A 19,203-nucleotide genomic window follows, 5' to 3' on the forward strand; every position below is an offset into this window, starting at 1 on the left:
CATCACAGTTACACGGTGCCTGTCTGGGGAACAAGTGTCCCATTTCCTGTTTGTTAAGGTGCTAAACCATGATTAGTGTGACTATGCACTGATAAATGCCTTAATTACCATAATACGTTAAACTGTGTTTATTAGACGTAGCAACATTCTTACTTGGTCAGTGTGGGTGGCACAGTGGTTAGCACCACAGCCTCACAGCTCCAGTGACCCGGGTTCAATTCTGGGTACTGCCTGTGTGGAGTTTGCAAGTTCTCCCTGTGTCTGCGTGGGTTTTCTCTGGGTGCTCCGGTTTCCTCCCACAAGCCAAAAGACTTGCAGGTTGGTAGGTAAATTGGCCATTATAAATTGCCCCTAGTATAGGTAGGTGGTAGGGAAATATATAGGGACAGGTGGGGATGTGGTAGGAATATGGGATTAGTATAAATGGGTGGTTGATGGTCGGCACAGACTCGGTGGGCCGAAGGGCCTGTTTCAGTGCTGTATCAATAAATAAATTAATATTTTATTTCTTCTATAACTGTCTAAAAGGTCTTAATATTTACAAGTTAAGGTATATCCCCATGTTGTTCTGAAGGAATAATGAGTAGAAAAACAGTTGTACAATCTAGCAAAATCTAATTTGGTCTCAGTTATTATTGCTTTGACTTTTATGATAATTAATCATAAACTGTTACTTTGAGGATAAGAATTAATTTTATTTAATTTTCCTTCCAGACCTTTCAACCTAACAGTTTACAATATTTAGACACAATTTCATATATTGGATGTGCATTATCCATCCTGGGACTATTGGCAACAATTATTGCACCAATGCGGATGAAGTAAGGAACTTTAAATGTTTTATTATTATTCACATGCAATATGGACTATCTTCTATAGAGACATTTGTGGTGCAATATATGAGCTGTTTACTGGAATTATTAGGGTCAATTTTGAAGTGACTGCTTCCATCGGGTGGGTGGTGGGTAGAAGCATTAATCATCTTCATAGTTGGGTCTTGTGAACTCCACAAACAAACTGCTCAAGTATTTGGAGCCACTTGCCAGTTGGGAAATCCAGGGGCTCCCCCTCAGAGCCCAGTCGGGCCAGGATGTGATCACAAGGGAGGGCCGCAGAGGTTTACTCATTGTGGGGGGTAGACTTTTATTGCACCTTCTGATCCCACAAAAATCATTTAAAAACCATCTTCTTACATTTTTCTGTGCAGCCTGCAATAGACTCTTTAAGGACCATTAGTTAGGCTACCCAATGAATGGAGCCTGTGCGGTGGTGGACACTCAGCCTAATAGTAGTTCAAAATTGAATTACAGTCCAATTGACAAACTATGATCCCCATTTGCATGGGCTAATGAAGGAGCCTGGGCCGACCTATTTCAACGCCCCTGCCATAAACTGAGGCTGTTCTTCTTAGAGAAGGCTGAGAGGAGATTTAATAGAGGTGTTCTATAATAGAGGTGAGAGGGGTCTAGAGAGAATAGATAAGGAGAAACGTTTCCCATTGTCAGGAGGGTCAAGAACCAGAGGACACTAATTTGATGTGAACGGCAAAAGAACTAACAGCAACATGAGGAAATTTTTTTTAACGCTGTGAGAGGTTTGGACCTGGAATGCACTGCCTGAGTGAATCTGTCACCACCATAATTGTGACTTTCAAAAGGGAGTTGGATAGTTATCTGAAGAGAAAAAATTTGCAAGGCCATGGGAAAAGGGCAGAGGAGTGGGACTAGCTGAGTTGCTCTTACAGACAGGCGGCATGGCCACAACAGGCCAAATGGCCTCCTTCTGTGATGCAACCATTCTATTCTATTCTATTTTAAAATGGTAGTGAACTGGATGTCAGCAGGAACAGGTCTCTAAATGGTGTGAAAACCGGCCTCAGGACAGTGGATATGATGAAGCAGAAAGCATAACTCCCTCAGCTAATTATTCCAGTGGAACTGTTGGGGAGCTGGAATTAATTATGGCCAATATGTCTCCTGTAGTGTGCAAAGAAAAACAGTTATATTCTGATACAGGACCATTCTACCGCAGCATCTTCAGTAGATTGGTTAAGAGCTTTGTACAATTCCACGCTTCCATTCGAGGCTAGACGTGACTCAAGAGTCAAAATTTATAACACTGGTTTCATCATATAGTAATGGAATTGGATCTCTGTAAAACATGTCAATTTGGTAAAATGTACCACTGTTAAGAACAGTCTCAGCTGTTCTTCAGTGTGCTAGCTGGTAGAGTGTAATAATGACATGGGAAATGTAATCTCAATTTTTGTGGGAATTTCTTCAATCATTCCATGACAGGGGGTGGGGGGAAGGGGTTTCCACAGGGAGCTAACTGAAATCCAATGAAAATGAAGGGGCTAATTTTCCTTTCCTCTTGTGACTGGGCATTAGTCAGGTGGAGCACACCCAAAATGCATTCTGCCTGACATTACCTGAACTCACCTGGATTTCTGGCCAGATGCTCCCTCAGTGCAGGGCTGCTGTTTAGAGCCTGGAAACAGAGGCAGAAATCACTACAAGTGTTCCTCTACTTTGCTGTCTGAAAACAGCAGCCAGAAGGTCTTTAGACCCAGGGGTAATTTCCAACACCTGTAAAGAACAGTTACATGTAAAGAAAGGAACCTTTTTCTTGTTGCCTACTCTCTTCAGATTCTCTGCCCTGAAAAGAACTGGGAGCATCGTCTAAGACACACTTCCTCTGTCTGCCCCTCATAATGGGCAGCCATGAGGTCTGGGGGGAGGATAATGAGGGAGGATCAGTTCTGCCCTGTTTTGCCTCACTTGCATGGCACAACTGCACTCTGCCCTATCTGCTATCCTCCTGGCCTCGCTGGATTCCTAGCTAATTCCAGGACAAGATAAAGGGTGCAACTATCCAGTATATTAAAGATGAGATTAAACTTTTTCTAACGTTTCACCAAACTCATTGTGAAATCAGACAAATCAGAAAAATTGCCTACATGATGATTTCTTGTTACAATATACAGCTTGAGCATTGTCTAATTCATTTAATCTTAAATCAAGGGACTATCGTAGAAGTGTGAATGGAAAACTTCAGATAAATCTATCCGTTGCCCTTCTGGGGGTATACATCACCTTTCTATCTGGGGCAATAAGTAGTGACTGGAAAAATGCTACACCTGAAAACGAAGTAAGCAAGGAGAAGAATCCCTTCTGTTCAGGAGCAACATGGTTTTTACATTTCTTCCTTCTGGCTTCCTTTGCATGGATGTGTGTGCAGGGAATTGCATTGTATAGTTCGTATTCTCGCATTATTCAACAAATGGAGAGAAGCTATTTTGCTGCAGTGTCAGCAGGTGTGGCATGGGGTAAGTAACTGATGCACCACATTCATGTTAATTACATAACAGCTAATAATGAGCATTCAAATGTAATTAGACTTCAGATTTAAAGAAGCCAAAATGTGTGGCAATAGAGTCTGGTTTAAAGAGTTAACTTCTGGAGTTTTTCCATCTTTGTCACTTGGATTGGGATACTAAGACAAATAATTAAAATGAATGGACAGAAAATCACGGACTGTGGGCTTATGATTCACTGACCTCTGTTCCTTGCAAGCTCTGCTTCTTGTTGCGAGTGCCCAATTTAGAAACGAACCCTTATATTTGTCTTAGTGTAACTGTATTAGTGACTGATACCAGGTATAAGATTTACAAGCCTTAATTGGGGTTTTCTGCAAACCTTTCACCAAAGTTATGGCAGGTAATTAGATCAGGAGAATGTCCATGGTAATTCAACCCATTAATTTTCTGTAAACATATATGAATATGCAAATATTGGTGCAAAGGTAATGACCAGTTCATCCAGTCTTTTCCACACAATTCTGTTACCTTGTGCATCATAATGTATACCTCTCCACCCCAAACCAGGTGATTTCGTCGGACGGGAGAAAACTGGATAACAACCCAGGCCAATTTAGATGGAAAAATTCTGGGAAATTCTTAGCTGACTCATCTAGGTGATCCAAACAAGTCCTGTAGATCACTATAGCCCTGAATTCCCTGCACTAACTACCTTTTGTAAAAGGTGATGTCTGCCCAGCCAGAAACAGCTCCAGCTGTCACTTGAAGGAATTCAGTGAGTTGGCATGAACTGGCTGCTTGTTCCAGAGGCCCATTATTCTCTGGTACTAAAGTAAGAAATCAACAAATGGGTGGGACTGAAGTCCATGATAGAATGGGAAGAGAAGGCTTTGATGGATTCAATCAACTATGGTAACAACGTTGTTTCATTCCACTGTTCCCGCCTACTCTGCAATAGCTAAATAAAGGGTCTGAATTTGCTGTCAAATACTGAGGCTAATAGTGCTCACCATTGTTTATGGTAAATTGTATAGCAACTTCAGACTAGGAGCGGATGTGCGGTTAAATGCCAATACCCAAAAGCTGCTGTCCAAGTTGCAATGTTCCACATTAGCTTTGCAAATCCAACATTTCACTGTCTGCCTTGCCATTCATTGAATATCATGAAGTTGCTCTACTTGTTTTCTATATATGAACTAAACCTGCTGCAAATATTTAGGGCTAGTAATTAGTAGTGCAATGTGACATTTGTTAACTACTATCAAGCAACCAATTATAGGTGTGAAGTCTCATTTCTTCCAGTTTTGAATTTTTCAGCAGCATTTTAAAAATGTAAAATTGTACATTTTTTTCTTGCTTTTCCTTTCAGTTTCTTTTTTTTCTCTTTTAATCCAATCTTTCTTTCCCTCTCTTTATTTCTCTCTCTGTACCTGATTTTGGCCCAGATTTTGCAGTAGCAGTGCATCTAACAGTGTCTGTCATTAGTTAGACTTGCCCTGAAACCTTCAACACAAAATATTTTTGCCCACAAAGTTACTGGAAGTGCGACATGATAATGATACAGCGAGGGAAACAGGGCCTCTGCAACCTGAATATATATCCATTTGAATAATATGCTGCAATTCGCAGGGTAGTCTCTTCTTCTGAATAAGGATATTGAATTATAAAATCATAGAATGATACTGCACAGAAAGAGGCCATTTGACCCATTATGCCGCACTTTTTTTGGTAAAGCTGTAAATGTTTTCCCTTCAAATATCCAACTCTCTTTTAAACGTTACAATTGAATCTGCTTCCACCATCTTTTAATGCAGTGTATTCCAGATCACAACAACTCACGTAAAAAAATCTGAAGTTCCTTTGCCAATCACCTTAAATCTGTGTCCTCCTGTTACTGATCCTTCTATCACTAGAAACAGTTTTTCGTAATTAACTCTAACAAAACCATTCATTATTTTTAACACCACCTTCAACTCTCCTCTTAACCTTTGCTGCTTAAAGGAGAACAGTCCCAGCTTCTGCAGTCGCTCCACATAACAGAAGTCCCTGATCCCTGGAACCATTTTAGTAAATCTCTTCTGCACCCTCTCTAAGATCTTGACATCCTCCCTGAAGTGTGGTTCCTAGAGTTGAACGCAATACGTGAAGCTGAGGCCTAACCAGCATTTTATAAAAGTTTAACATAACTTTCTTGCTGTTGTACACTATGCCTCTTAATAATAAAGCCAAAGTTCTTCTATGCTATTTTAATATTCTTCATAACTTGTCCTGCCACCTTCAAAGATTAGTGTGCATACATTCCCAGGTGTCTCTGTTCCTGCAACCTCTTTAAAATTGTACATTTTGCTTATACAACCTCTCCTCATTCTTCCGACCAAAATGCATCACTTCACACTTCCCTGTGTTAAATTTCATCTGCCATGTGTCTAACCATTTTACTTGTCTGCCTATGTCTGCATGAAGTCTGTTACTATCCTTTTTGTTGTTTCCTACACTTCCGAGTTTCATATCATCTGCAAACTTAGAAATTGTGCCCTGTATACTCAAACCCAGGTCATCAACATATATTAGAATCATTAATATATATCTGGTGAGTTAGTAATGCTGCACCATTGAACCGATCCTTGACCTCTTCTATAATTATATTGTTGACAAACTTTGCTTTTGTTGTAACATGCCCTGAATAATTTTGCTGCTTACTCAGACAGAACTAATGGCTTTCCATGATTGCTTAGTATGTAAGTAATCAGCACAGTGATACTGAACCGCTGCTTGTCTTAGCATTTCCAGGCTAGTGTGGTGCAAATCAGTATCCAACAATTCTTGCCAGATGTGCACATTTGTGTACAGTAGCTGAGGGCAAAGTTAAATTTGCTTGTGATTGTTCTCCTGGTCGACTATCTAGTTGACACTCCAGATTCATCTATAAAGAATGCATTACGGTCAGGTTACTGGAGGATCACCATTACATGCTGAATTAGTATCATTTGTCACTTTCTGGAAAGGATTGACAAGGGAGAAAATTAAGAGCTGATGGTCTTCAGGAATAGCGCAAAGTGGCTAAAAAAAACCTTAGTCTAATCACATTTTTTTTATTATTTAGGTGCACCAGCTCTTATTGCAATTATAACAATTGCTGTGACAGAACCAAAGAATACTTACAGACAGAAAAAGATGTGAGTGCAATAAAAATGCCTTTTTATATATAATATATATAATTTTGTCTGGTTATGCCAAAAATGGTGGTTAGTTAAGCAAAGGCCAGTCACAATCTCTAGAACTGTGGACTTAGGCCTTTAGTTAAGGTTACTAAATCTAAATTTAAATTACCCCGAAGCCAAGGTCTGAAAGGGAAGCATTTTATCAATATTTTGGCTGAATCTCAGACCTCACAAAAGATTCAAACAAAAGGGTAATAAGGCATAACGAAGAGTACAAACTGGTGTTTCAGCTTACCTCACCAATTCCACTTCAAAATGTGACTATCTAAATTTTCATCCCAGCAATATGCCAGTCCCAAATACCACATGCACACCCGGTGAAACCCCAACAGACACCAGAACTTCTTCATCCCAAGTGAGTGTATCTGAACTGGTCCTGGAACACCTACAGTGCCATGTGGAGCTGATGAGGCTGGACCAGAGCCATGGGAATCTTCATGCCTCCCACTGCATATCTAATTTCATCTTGCTGTCCAGAAATCCCCATGGTGGTTAAAAATGAAACATTGATTTAGCTATTGTTACGGACAGGTGGGAGATGGTGTGGTTGTCTTCCACATTTCACCTTCAACTGACCGCAGATAGTTTTTGTTTAAAAAGTAGTGAAGCATTTGCAACAATCTTCAGCCAATAGTGCCGAGTTGATGATCCATCTTGGCTTCCTCCTGAAATCCCCAGCATCACAGATGCCAGACTTCAGCCAATTTGATTCACTCCGTGTGATATCAAGAAATGACTGAAGGCACTGGATGCTGCAAAGGCTATGGGTCCTACAACATTCTGGCAATAGTACTGACGACCTGTGCTCTCGAACTTGCTGCACCCCTAGCCAAGCTGTTCCAGTTCAACTACAACACTGGCATCTACCCGGCAATGTGGAGAACTGCCCAGGTATGTCCTGTACACAAAAAGCAGGACAAATCCAACCCGGCCAATTACTGCCCCATCAGTCTACTCTCAATCATCAGCAAAGTGATGGAAGGTGTCATCGACAGTGCTATCAAGTGGCACTTGCTTAGCAATAACCTGCTCACTGATGCTCAGTTTGGGTTCTGCCAGGGCCACTCAGCTCCTGACCTCATTACAGCCTTGGTTCGAACATGGACAAAAGAGCTGAACACAAGACGTGAGTGAGAGTGACTGCCCTTGACATCAAGGCAGCATTTGACTGAGTTTGGCATCAAGGAGCCCTAGCAAAACTGGAATCAATGGGAATCGGGGGAAATCTCAGATGGTTGGAGTCATACTCAGCACAAAGGAAGATGGTTGTGGTTGTTGGAGGTCAATCATCTGAGCTCCAGGACATCACTGCAGGAGTTCCTCAGGGTAGTGTCCTCGGCCCAACCATCTCCAGCTGCTTCCTCAATGACCTTCCTTCAATCATAAGGTCAGAAATGGGGATGTTCACTGATGATTGCACAATGTTCAGCACCATTCGCAACTCCTCAGGTACTGAAACAGTCCGTGTAGAAATGCAGCAAGACCTGGGACAATATCCAGGCTTGGGCTGATAAGTGGCAAGTAACATTCGCGCCACACAAGTGCCAGGCAATGACCATCTCCAACAGGAGAGAATCTAACCATCTCCCCTTGACATTCAACGGCATTACCATCGCTGAATCCCCCACTATCAATATCCTGGGGGGTTACTATTGACCAAAAACTGAACTGGAGTCATCATATAAATACTGTGGCTACAAGTGCAGGCCAAAGACTAGGAATCCTACAGCGAGTAACTCACCTCCTGTTTCCCCAAAGCCTGTCCATCGTCTTCTTCTTTGGCCTCCTTATCTCAAGAGACAATGGGTAAGCGCCTGGAGGTGGTCAGTGGCGTGTGGAGCACTGCCTGGAGTGGCTATAAAGGCCAATTCTAGAGTGACAGGCTCTTCCACAGGTGCTGCAGAAAAATTTGTTTGTCGGGGCTGTTACACAGTTGGCTCTCCCCTTGCGCCTCTGTCTTTTTTCCTGCCAACTGCTAAGTCTCTTCGACTCGCCACACTTTAGCCCCGCCTTTATGGCTGCCCGCCAGCTCTGGCGAACGCTAGCAACTGACTCCCGCGACTTGTGATCAATGTCACAGGACTTCATGTCGCGTTTGCAGACGTCTTTAAAGCGGAGCCATGGACGGCTGGTGGATCTGATACCAGTGGCGAGCTCGCTGTACAATGTATCTTTGGGGATCCTGCCATCTTCCATGCGGCTCACATGGCCAAGCCATCTCAAGCGCTGCTGACTCAGTAGTGTGTATAAGCTGGGGATGTTGGCCGCCTCGAGGACTTCTGTGTTGGAGATACGGTTCTGCCACCTGATTCCAAGTATTCTCCGGAGGCAGCGAAGATGGAATGAATTGAGACGTCACTCTTGGCTGACATACGTTGTCCAGGCCTCGCTGCCATAGGGCAAGGTACTGAGGACACAGGCTTGATACACTCGGACTTTTGTGTTCCGTGTCAGTGCGTCATTTTCCCACACTCTCTTGGCCAGTCTGAACATAGCAGTGGAAGCCTTTCCCATGCGCTTGTTGATTTCTGCATCTAGAGACAGGTTACTGGTGATAGTTGAGCCTAGGTAGGTGAACTCTTGAACCACTTCCAGAGCATGGTCGCCAATATTGATGGATGGAGCATTTCTGACGTCCTGTCCCATGATGTTCTTTTTCTTGAGGCTGATGGTTAGGCCAAATTCGTTGCAGGCAGCCGCAAACCTGTCGATGAGACTCTGCAGACACTCTTCAGTGTGAGATGTTAAAGCAGCATCGTCAGCAAAGAGGAGTTCCCTGATGAGGACTTTCCGTACTTCCTGATCTTGTGTGGAGGAAAATTCCTTCTTCTGAAGACTTGAACGCATGTGAAAGCAGCAGGGAGAAGAAAATCCAAACCTTATTGAATGTTAATTTATTCATATCTCCATCTTGTCTGCAGCAAAATGTGTCTATTTTTTGGAGTTTAATTCACCAGTTCATTTTTATAGATCATAATTGCTCCAGTTCACTTTATAATCTATAACCGATCCTTGTGTTAGTCTACCTCTTCTATGTGTCTTTCCAGTAGCTGCAATTCTTCCTTGTGCACACTCAAACCTCTTAGAGTGAGTGTTCCTGTTCCTGTTGCATTTCTTTGGCACTGGTTAGGAAAGTGTATGGGATATTCGATTTTATAAATAGGGACATTGAATACAAAAACAAGGACGTCATGTTAAACCTTCACAAATCGCTGGTTAGGCCTCAGCTAAGGTATGATCTACAATTTGGGGCACCACACTTTAGGAAGGATGTCAAGGCCTTTATGAAGGTACATAAAGGTTTATCAAGATGTTACAAGCAATGAGGCGAGATTGGAGATGCTGCACCTTTAGTGCAGAGGTGGTTAAAGAGAAAACTCAAAGAGGTCAAAATTGTAATGGATTTTGATAGAGCAAGTAGGGAGAAATTGTTTCCTCCAGCAATTGGGTCAATAACTAGATGTCACAGATATAAAATAATTGGCAAAAAAACTAGAGGAGAACTGAGGATATTTTTCACATAGACAAGTTGTTAAGAATTGGAATGAAAGAGTGGTGAAATCAGATGTCATAGAAACTTTCAAAAGGCAATAGGACATGAAAGTGAAGAGGACTAATTTGCAGGGTTATGTGGAATAAGCTGGGGTTTGGCACTAAACTGGGCTGCTCTTTCAAAGAGCCATGCAGGCATGATGGGCCGAATGGCATCCTTGTGTGCTGTAAGATTCTGTGGTTGGGAGCCACCTTCTCATTTTTAAGAAATAAAAACAGTGCTAAAAGAAATTGATAGGCAACTAGACTTCTTTTCATTCATGTATATCCGATGATTCTCATGCTTCCCTTCAATCAGATGATAAAATTAAGTTTCATTGTCTGCATAGTATTTTAAATTATTAATTTTCTTTGGTAATATTGATTTCAAACTCTCCGGCCTGAAATTCCATGGTCCCTGCTCTGCTACTGGACTCCTGGCTGCTTACAGTGCATGGAGTGGACCCAGACTGTTGAGATGTGGTTATTTAAATGGTCAAGGCTGGTGTCCTCCCTATACAGGCACAACAGAGGCTCCCATCCCAACTAGCAGCCAGGAAACGGGAGCAGCACAATACCACTCGATAAGGGGAATGAGGCCCTTTTAGGACTGGATAGAAAGTGCCATTTTAAAAAAAGTGGAAGGTTCAGTAAGGGACCTTCAATACCTCTCAGTTGGTGTAGATCCTTCTGTGACTAGAGAGAGCACAGTATGTACAATTCCTGAGGTAGCTTGGGAACCCCAGACACATCAACAATTCAGTGCTCGGATGGGGGTGGGGTTGTGGTGGTAAGGTGGCGTATGAAAGACTCACTTCTCTGCGCCCCCCCCTCCACATCAGGAATTTAAATCACTTTTACCTGGGACATAAATCTGGTAGGTTTGCATTCTCCAACAAATTATGTCCACCACAATGGTGAGTCCATCTGTTCTACTTCCTCTTTGACTTTTGGAATTTAATGTCTTTAATTTCCTAAGAAAGGACTACCTTAAGAGCAGACCACCTTAAGAACCGTAAGTGAAGATCATCAGAGGGAGTGATGTTGGATCACACATGACCAGACAGTTGTGGGTGGAACCCAGTAGAGTGAGAGGTGTTCAAATCTAGCTCGTGCATTAACTATTTGTATCTATATATTCTAGTTCAGATATGATAAAATCCACATTTTCTTGGGATATTACTTATAGTCCTGTGAGTCTTACAACAGATCATGCAACAAAAGGATCAAATAATATTACACTCAGAAATGAGTAGCTTATTGGAAATCTTTTGAAAGTGATTAAAACAGGCCAGGGGTCAGTTTTGATTATAGCAAAATCTTCATTCCAATGTGCACAGCAATAAACATAATGCATTTAATTCACTTTGTTTTATGTTAATAGATTTATGCCACGCCACTGTGTTAAGACGCTTTATGGGGCATTTCAAACTATCTCGGAATAAAGGGACTTTAGTATCCCTGCTTGAGCAGCACGGGAACTAGAAATATTGAACAGTACCTGAAACCTGGACTATTGGCAACATAATTGGTACAGGATTTAATTTTAGAAAGACTCACCAGCAGTTGCAAATGTCGAGCTAATTTTCTCTACTTTGCATGTGGAAAACATTTGTTCCTCAGGAGCAAAGTACAGGGAAAGGTGTTAAAGACCTATATTGCTTTTCTTGCATTGCTTGGGGATTTGCAGGAGTTTCCCTGAGGTGGAGACGGTTGAGTATCTGTCCATAGAATAGATGCAAACATACTTATCCCATGATATTCATAATGTCACCATGAATCTGACCTTATAGGCATGCGTGTCTGCTTGACTGGAACAGTGACCTCGGATAGTGGTCATCCCACTCCATGACCACTAGTGGTCATCACACTCATCCCACTCAGGCCCTCTGATCTTAGATAGGGGTAGGAACAAAATCCTAGAGATAAGTTTTGTCTTCCCAATAGACACAGGAAAGGTTTTTTTGGGGGGCTGGAGGCCTGATTGCTGCTGACCATAACTGTTTCCAGTGACTGTACCATAAGGGAAATGGAGATTGTGCGTAACAAAGGCATGCAAACTGTAGAAATTTGAAAGATATAAATGAAGTATGAAACATTCAGTGCCATCTGGAATATCAGTTACATCAGAATGATGGAAGGGTCAAAACAATAAATACTGTTCAACAAAGGCTAAGGAGGAATGAATTATCTAAGACTCTATCAGTTTGCTGGTTGCCCAATCCCCATATCTCCATTGGCGTGGCAATGCAACAGCAAAGAGAATATTTATATAAAAGCAAAATACTGCGGATGCTGGAAACCTGAAATAAAAACAAGAAATGCTGGAACCACTCAGCAAGTCTGGCAGCATCTGTGGAAAGAGAAGCAGGGTTAACGTTTTGGGTCAGTGAACCCTTCTTCGGAACCCATAACTGAGAAGAGAAGAGAATATTTGAACTGATTTCCTTGGCTGGCCTTTTTTATGAATGTACAATCTCAGAAAAACACTTTTATACAAAATCCAAGCAGTATTACTGGGACTAACTATATTCACTATAGGAAAACTGAATGCCAGGTGATATTAATTTATTTCTGTTTGCACTCTTCTTCTTCCTTTGTTTAAATAATGAATAATCTACCTGAGCAGTATTTTCTATTTTTTAAGCAAGTTGAAAAGTTAACACTACTTAGTATGCTAATGCAATATTTACTGCTATCAGAAACATGGGAACTGGAGTAGACCGTTCAGCCTCTCGAGCTTGTTCTGCATTCAGTAAGGTCATGGCTGATCTATATCCTAACTCCATCCACCTACCTTGCTCAATGCCCTTGGCTAGCAAAAATCTATCGATCTCAGGTTTAAAATTAATGATTGAACTAGAATCTACTGCTTTTTGTGGGAGACAGTTCCACACCTCCAACAACTTTTGTGCAAAGGAATGTGTCCTAACTATTTTCCTGAATTTAAGGTTTTTCTTGACTTCTCAACCAATGGTGAAAGTTTATTTCTATCTACTCTTTTAATTCCTTTCAGAATCCTAAAAAGCTCAATCAAACTACTCCTTAAGCTCCAATATTCAAGGGGGTATGAGCCCAGTTTATGTAATTTCTCCTCAGTATGTAACCTTTGGGGCCCTAGTAACATTCTGGTGAATCTGTATTGCACTACTTCTAATGCTGATATATTCTTTCTAAGGTGCGGAGCCCACAGATGTAGACCGTACTCCTGATGTGGCTGAACTAGGATTTTGTATAGCTGTAGCAAAACTCTTTTTATTCTATCCCTTTAATTGTAAAGGGTAATGTTATATTAGCCTTTTACCATTATTCTTTGTACCTAATCACTACATTTTAGTTATTTGTGTACACGAAGTCCTAAATCACTTTGGGTCTCCACTGTTCCTAGATTTTCACCATGTAAAAAATACTCAGATCTTTTCTTTTTTGGTTCAAAATGGATGACCTCACACTTATCTGTGTCAAAATCCATCTATCACAGTTTTGCTCATATCACTTTGTAATTTTATACTCCTGTCTACACTACTTACTATGCTATCATCGGCATACTTGGATATAGAGCTCTCTATTGTATTGTCTAAGTCATCAGTAAATACAGTGAATAGTTAAGACCCCAGCACAGACCCTTATGGGACACCACTAGTCACTTCCTTATAATTCAAGGACATACCCATTATCCTTACTCTCTGTCTTCTAGCACTTAACAGAGAGATTTGGGTGTTCAGGTCCATTGTTCCCTGAAGGTGGCAACGCAGGTCAATAGAGTGGTCAAGAAGGCATACGGCATGCTTTCCTTCATCGGACGGGGTATTGAGTACAAGAGTTGGCAGGTCATGTTACAGTTGTATAGGACTTTGGTTCGGCCACATTTGGAATACTGTGTGCAGTTCTGGTCGCCACATTACCAAAAGGATGTAGATGCGTTGGAGAGGGTGCAGAGGAGGTTCACCAGGATGTTGCCTGGTATGGAGGGCGCTAGCTATGAACAGAGGTTGAGTAGATTAGGATTATTTTCATTGGAAAGACAGAGGTTAAGGGGGGACCTGATTGAGGTGTACAAAATCATGAGAGGTATAGACAGGTTGGATAGCAAGAAGCTTTTTCCCAGAGTGGGGGATTCAATTACTAGGGGTCACGAGTTCAAAGTGAGAGGGGAAGTGTTTAGGGGGGATATGCGTGGAAAGTTCTTTACGCAGAGGGTGGTGGGTGCCTGGAACGCGTTGCCAGCGGAGGTGGTAGACGCGGGCACGAAAGCGTCTTTTAAGATGTATCTAGACAGATACATGAATGGGCAGGAAGCAAAGAAATACAGACCCTTAGAAAATAGGCGACATGTTTAGATAGAGGATCTGGATCGGCGCAGGCTTGGAGGGCCGAAGGGCCTGTTCCTGTGCTGTAATTTTCTTTGTTCTTTGTTTAACCAATGGCCTAACCAGTTTAATCATTTGCCTTCAATTTCATGACCTTTATTTTAAGCTAACAGTCTCTTATGTGGAACTTTATAAACTATATACAAAAACATTCCCTGTCTTGCGGGCTTCAGGACAATCCACAAGAATACCAATGTAAGGGAAAGCAACAACTTTATACTGTATGAAAAGAGAGTGCTGATTGGCTGGCAAGTGAACTTTGATTGGTAGAGGTGTTGCCATGGAGAATGCACCAATTTACGGTGACTGACAGTTAACTGCCAAGCTTTGTTTGAAATTTAAACCAGGCAGCTTGACTCTGATTAGTCAAGGCATTGCCCAGAGGAATGAACCAGTGAATGGCTTTCACTTATTTTGTTTAGCTGAAACAGGCACAATGTTTGTACATGTTCCTTCTATCTGCAAAGAACAGGGTCACGTGTATTAATATATGTGGCTTCCAGTATGCGCAAATGCACCACACTGCGAGCCCTACTGACAATTTTAAATTAGTTGTTAGCATAATTCTTAGCACACTGAGGATTACTCAGCAAATGTTGCGAACTGTGGAAGGGACATGTTGTTTGATATGATCCACCTGTCTTTGGGATGTATGGCCTATATACCTAGCATCACACTGGCATTGAAATTCATATATCATATTACTCATTTGTGTGATAGGCAGGACGTCTTTTTGGCTTGACGGCAGCATCCTGTTAGTGGAAAACGTCACGCGTGTTGCTACTGCATAGTAGCAGCGTGTAGCAATTTAAGATTGTCAAATACTCATTGACTCTGGCCAGAATTTTACACCACCCCAACAAGCTGGATGGTGGTGGGGGAGGGGGGGTTGCTGTAAAATGGAGCGGGAGGCTCTAGGAGGCTTTGCCTACCCACTCCCCCTTTGTGTAGGGTGGGGGGGAGGGGGGTGAAAAATGGCCCGCCCGCCCCAGGCCAATCAAGGCCCTTAAGTGGCCACTTAACGGCCACTTAAGGGCCTTCGCCCACCTCCACGTGGATTTTATGCGCGGCAAGCGGGTGTCCTGGAGCCAGGAAAAGCCACCTGGGAAAAGCAGGCAGCTTCCGATCGTCTCAGGGGCGTTGGCCCTGCTTATCGGGCACAGGATGGAGGGCCACCCCTGCTACCCCAACCAGCCCCAAGACCCAACACGCCCCCCTTCCGCCCAAATGACCACCCTTGCCTCACCGGGGCCCGACCGATTAGCCCCGGCGAGGCAACCAAAACTTACCTGGAATCCGGGCTCCATGTCTTTCTCTGCGGTCAGTTGGGCTGCAGTCCTAGCAATGGCCACCGTTCCCAGTGGTGCTGCTGGGGCGAAGAGCTGCCGGCTCGCTGATTGGGCAGCAGCTCAATGAGGCGGGATTTCCTCTCTCAAGTGGGTGGAAGTCCCACCTCAGAACTATTAAAGCCTGGGGACCAGTAAAACGTGTGTCAGATCCCCAGGCGAGGCGGAAGCAGGTTCATCACCGACGTTTCAGTCGGTGGCCGGCTCCTGTCCGCCCAATGTGAAATCCCAGCCCCTGTTCTTAACTATCGATTCCAATAACTTCCCCAAACGATGCTAGAATAAGAAGTCCAGAATTTCTTGATTTCTCTCTTCAAAATAAATGTGCTTTGAGAAAATCTCTGAGATTGAGGGAAATCTGGATGCTTCTGCATGGAAGGGAGGGAAAATCAATAGGTGAATCAACTCAAAGTCTTTCTTCAGCATCTTTAGTGGTCTATGGCACAGAATGTTATAACAAATTTAAGATTTTATACATTAAAATTACAATATTGTTTACTATAATATGTGAATGTTTTAATTTCAGCTGCTGGCTATCTGCAGGCAATGGGACTACTACTGCTGAAATTTTCAGTGGAAAAAATGTACTTTTGTGGGCATTCTTGTTTCCAGTCTCTTTGATGCTATTACTGAATATGGTGATCTTTGGTCTGATCATGTCCATGATGGTTTGCAACAAGAAAAACCTGAAAGCTTACAAAGGGTGAGGTTTTGATATGTGCTACTTGTTACCCTGGGTTTATGTTGTAGCTCACAATTCAGTGGAATCTAACTAAGTAGTACATACTACAATGTAAGTTTCTTTAATAAGTGGCTTCCCACAATAGAGTCTGACATTAGTGATTCCTTGAAGAGTCTAGCACCTTTGACATTGTAATGGTATTAACACATGGACTTTCAATGAGTTGGTATGCCATTTAAAATCAAAGGGTTAAAATAGCAAAATGTGGAATGTCATACAAATGTGTTTTTTGATATCACAAATTGTTATCGATAGGCTTACATGATTGGAAGATGGTATATAGCACATTGATAGCTAAAGTCCGTCGCTACTAACATATCATGCAATAGGAAAGGGCAGTGATTAGCAACAATTATTTTATACTGTGAAATAATATATGTAACAGGTATTATTTAATGAATACATTGTTATAATTTTCTTTGACTTTTCAACATCATAAATAACTACTATATTTAATAGTAAAAAACCTTATTGAATGTTAATTTATTCATATCTGCAACTGATCTGATTTAAGTTTCAAAATTTGAATTTAACAAGAACTGAAAACTTTTAGAGATGCTCTGTAATGTATCAGGCTCTACAATCTGCTGTGATACTTAAGCCAGAAAGAGGAAAAACTGATCTTCTATGGCTTTTTCTGTGCTTGTTTTGTGAATATAAGTCCAAGTATGTGTATTGCAACAAAAATTCCTGCAAGTCAAAATAAATAATTGTAAATAAAGCACTTAAAGACATTTCTGAGAGGTATGATATTACAACAAAAACTTAAATGAATACATATCTTTGCATTTATCCTCCATATTTATTATAAATTATAAACTGGAAGTTATTTATATTTATTTTCTACTACAGGGACTTTAAGAAAAGTCTTCAGAGGCATTTTGCTACAATCTTTGCTAACACAGTGACGTTGGGCATGTGCTGGGTTACTGGCTATTTCATGCTTATCGAAAAAGCATACGCTGTATTCAGCACTATTTTTTGCATACTAAATTCTCTACAGGTAAGCAAAAAAAAAATGACAGAGTGCGGCCTATGTTGTACAAAGTCATCTTCACATTAAGAGGATGTAAAAGCTAAGGAAAATCTCTAAACATTCTTTCTCAGCTCTGGCAAACAGTTGTTAAAGTTTCTTCAGGTTTTAGGCTCAAAATGTTCTAATTTCTGTCAGTCTTAGCTTTTACTGGCAACGAATATGCTTTATCTATTTCGCTCCAAATTACCCCTGGTGCAATGTGAACATACCTTCCAGGATATTGGCCTGTTAACACCACAGGCCCTCATTTAAATTTGTTTAAATTAGCTCTGTGGGACTTGGTGAGTGGATAGTGGGGAAGCCCAAACAAGCATCATAATCGTCAGTGCATTGATTTTGGGACAGAAACCCAGCAGAAAAGGCTCCTGCTTCAGATTGAAGGCTTGAAAATGTGATGCTCTTCGATCACCAAGGATGTGTCAAAAGCAGCGAGTAAATTTAGGGCAATGCATCTTCTAGTTCCAAAACTAGCCTTTCTTTCATTAAGATACCTTATGTGAAAGTTAATTTTCTTCCACGATGTTCCTGGCTTATGGCTGAAGTTATACCAAAACTGTAAAGGAAGTATAATAAGTTTTGCCATTGATTATACTTCACAATTGTAACAAGTTTCAGTTGTCTTGCTGAGACCCCATATAGGGCTGAATTTAGTGGAGCCAGTGGGGGTCCTGATGCTGGGCTGAAAAGTTGAGGGACACCCTGGCTGCACCTTTTGGAACCCTCCCAGTGCAATTTAATAGCGTTTGGGGACTTAACTGCCCGGTGCCGGTATCCCTGTCCCTTTAAGGGTAGGGTGCCCACCTTCCAGAGCTGTCGGCCACTGAAGGGCTTCAGTTGGCCTCTGGGCGTGAAGGCTGTCTTCAGCCTTTCCCGTCCCTGACTTAATCGCTGGGCGATGGGCAGGTGACAGGCACTCTGCCCTCCTGCCTTCTGTCACTAATTTGTGGGCCACCGCCCCTCCCACCCCGTCTCCCGGGGACTCATAAAATTCCACTCATTGTACCTATATATGGACATTTGAACTTATATTTATTAAATAGTCATTCGCCATTGCAATGGAAGAGAATATGCAGTACCTAATAATTTATTAATAGTAATAAACAGCTATCTTCAGTTTGTACAATCCTAATATATATTGATGTGCTTCGTATTTTTAGGGTCTTTTCATTTTCATTCTGTGCATAATGAATGTGAAAGCATTTCAAAACAGGATGCTCCAACCACTGAAAGTATTCAAAAAGGAGAAAAGGTCCAACATTTCAATGAGCAGTCTTATCATTAAAGACAATTAACACGCAACAACTGGGTGAAAGTTATAACTATTGGATTTTACAGTAATGGACGTGTTGTATATCTTGTTAATCTTTCTCCTGCAATTATCCTCTCAGGATCCCTAGGTTATGTTATCTTCCCTTATGTTTAGTACAAGGCAAGTGATACCAATGATGTTTTACAACGTTGAACTGTGTCATGGTGAAATAGCAGCATAAAAGTAAGAATAAGAAGCAGTTCTGCCAAATCATATTCTGGTTGTCTTGCAGCTGTAGCCAGAACTTCTGAGAGAGCACTAAACCACTGCAATGTTGCAGCCAGCCTAGTATAGGGGTTGGCAACTCTCCAGGATTGGTCTGGAGTCTC

The 19,203-nt window shown here is 41.7% G+C and overlaps 1 protein-coding gene across 1 annotated transcript in view; it reads left to right on the forward strand.

Annotated features, from left to right (window-relative positions):
- Positions 1-18,857, forward strand: part of LOC137374915 (adhesion G-protein coupled receptor G7-like) — an 85,257-nt gene extending 66,400 nt beyond the window's left edge. Inside the window, exons 8-13 of the mRNA XM_068041501.1 lie at positions 715-821; positions 3,024-3,328; positions 6,423-6,495; positions 16,314-16,490; positions 17,382-17,532; positions 18,723-18,857. Of these exons, the coding sequence (XP_067897602.1) occupies positions 715-821; positions 3,024-3,328; positions 6,423-6,495; positions 16,314-16,490; positions 17,382-17,532; positions 18,723-18,857 (948 nt within the window). The remainder of the gene's footprint in view (positions 1-714; positions 822-3,023; positions 3,329-6,422; positions 6,496-16,313; positions 16,491-17,381; positions 17,533-18,722) is intronic.
- The last annotated feature ends 346 nt before the right edge of the window (positions 18,858-19,203 follow it).

Source organism: Heterodontus francisci, chromosome 11 (genome assembly GCF_036365525.1).
Source record: "Heterodontus francisci isolate sHetFra1 chromosome 11, sHetFra1.hap1, whole genome shotgun sequence".
Classification (NCBI taxonomy): domain Eukaryota; kingdom Metazoa; phylum Chordata; class Chondrichthyes; order Heterodontiformes; family Heterodontidae; genus Heterodontus; species Heterodontus francisci.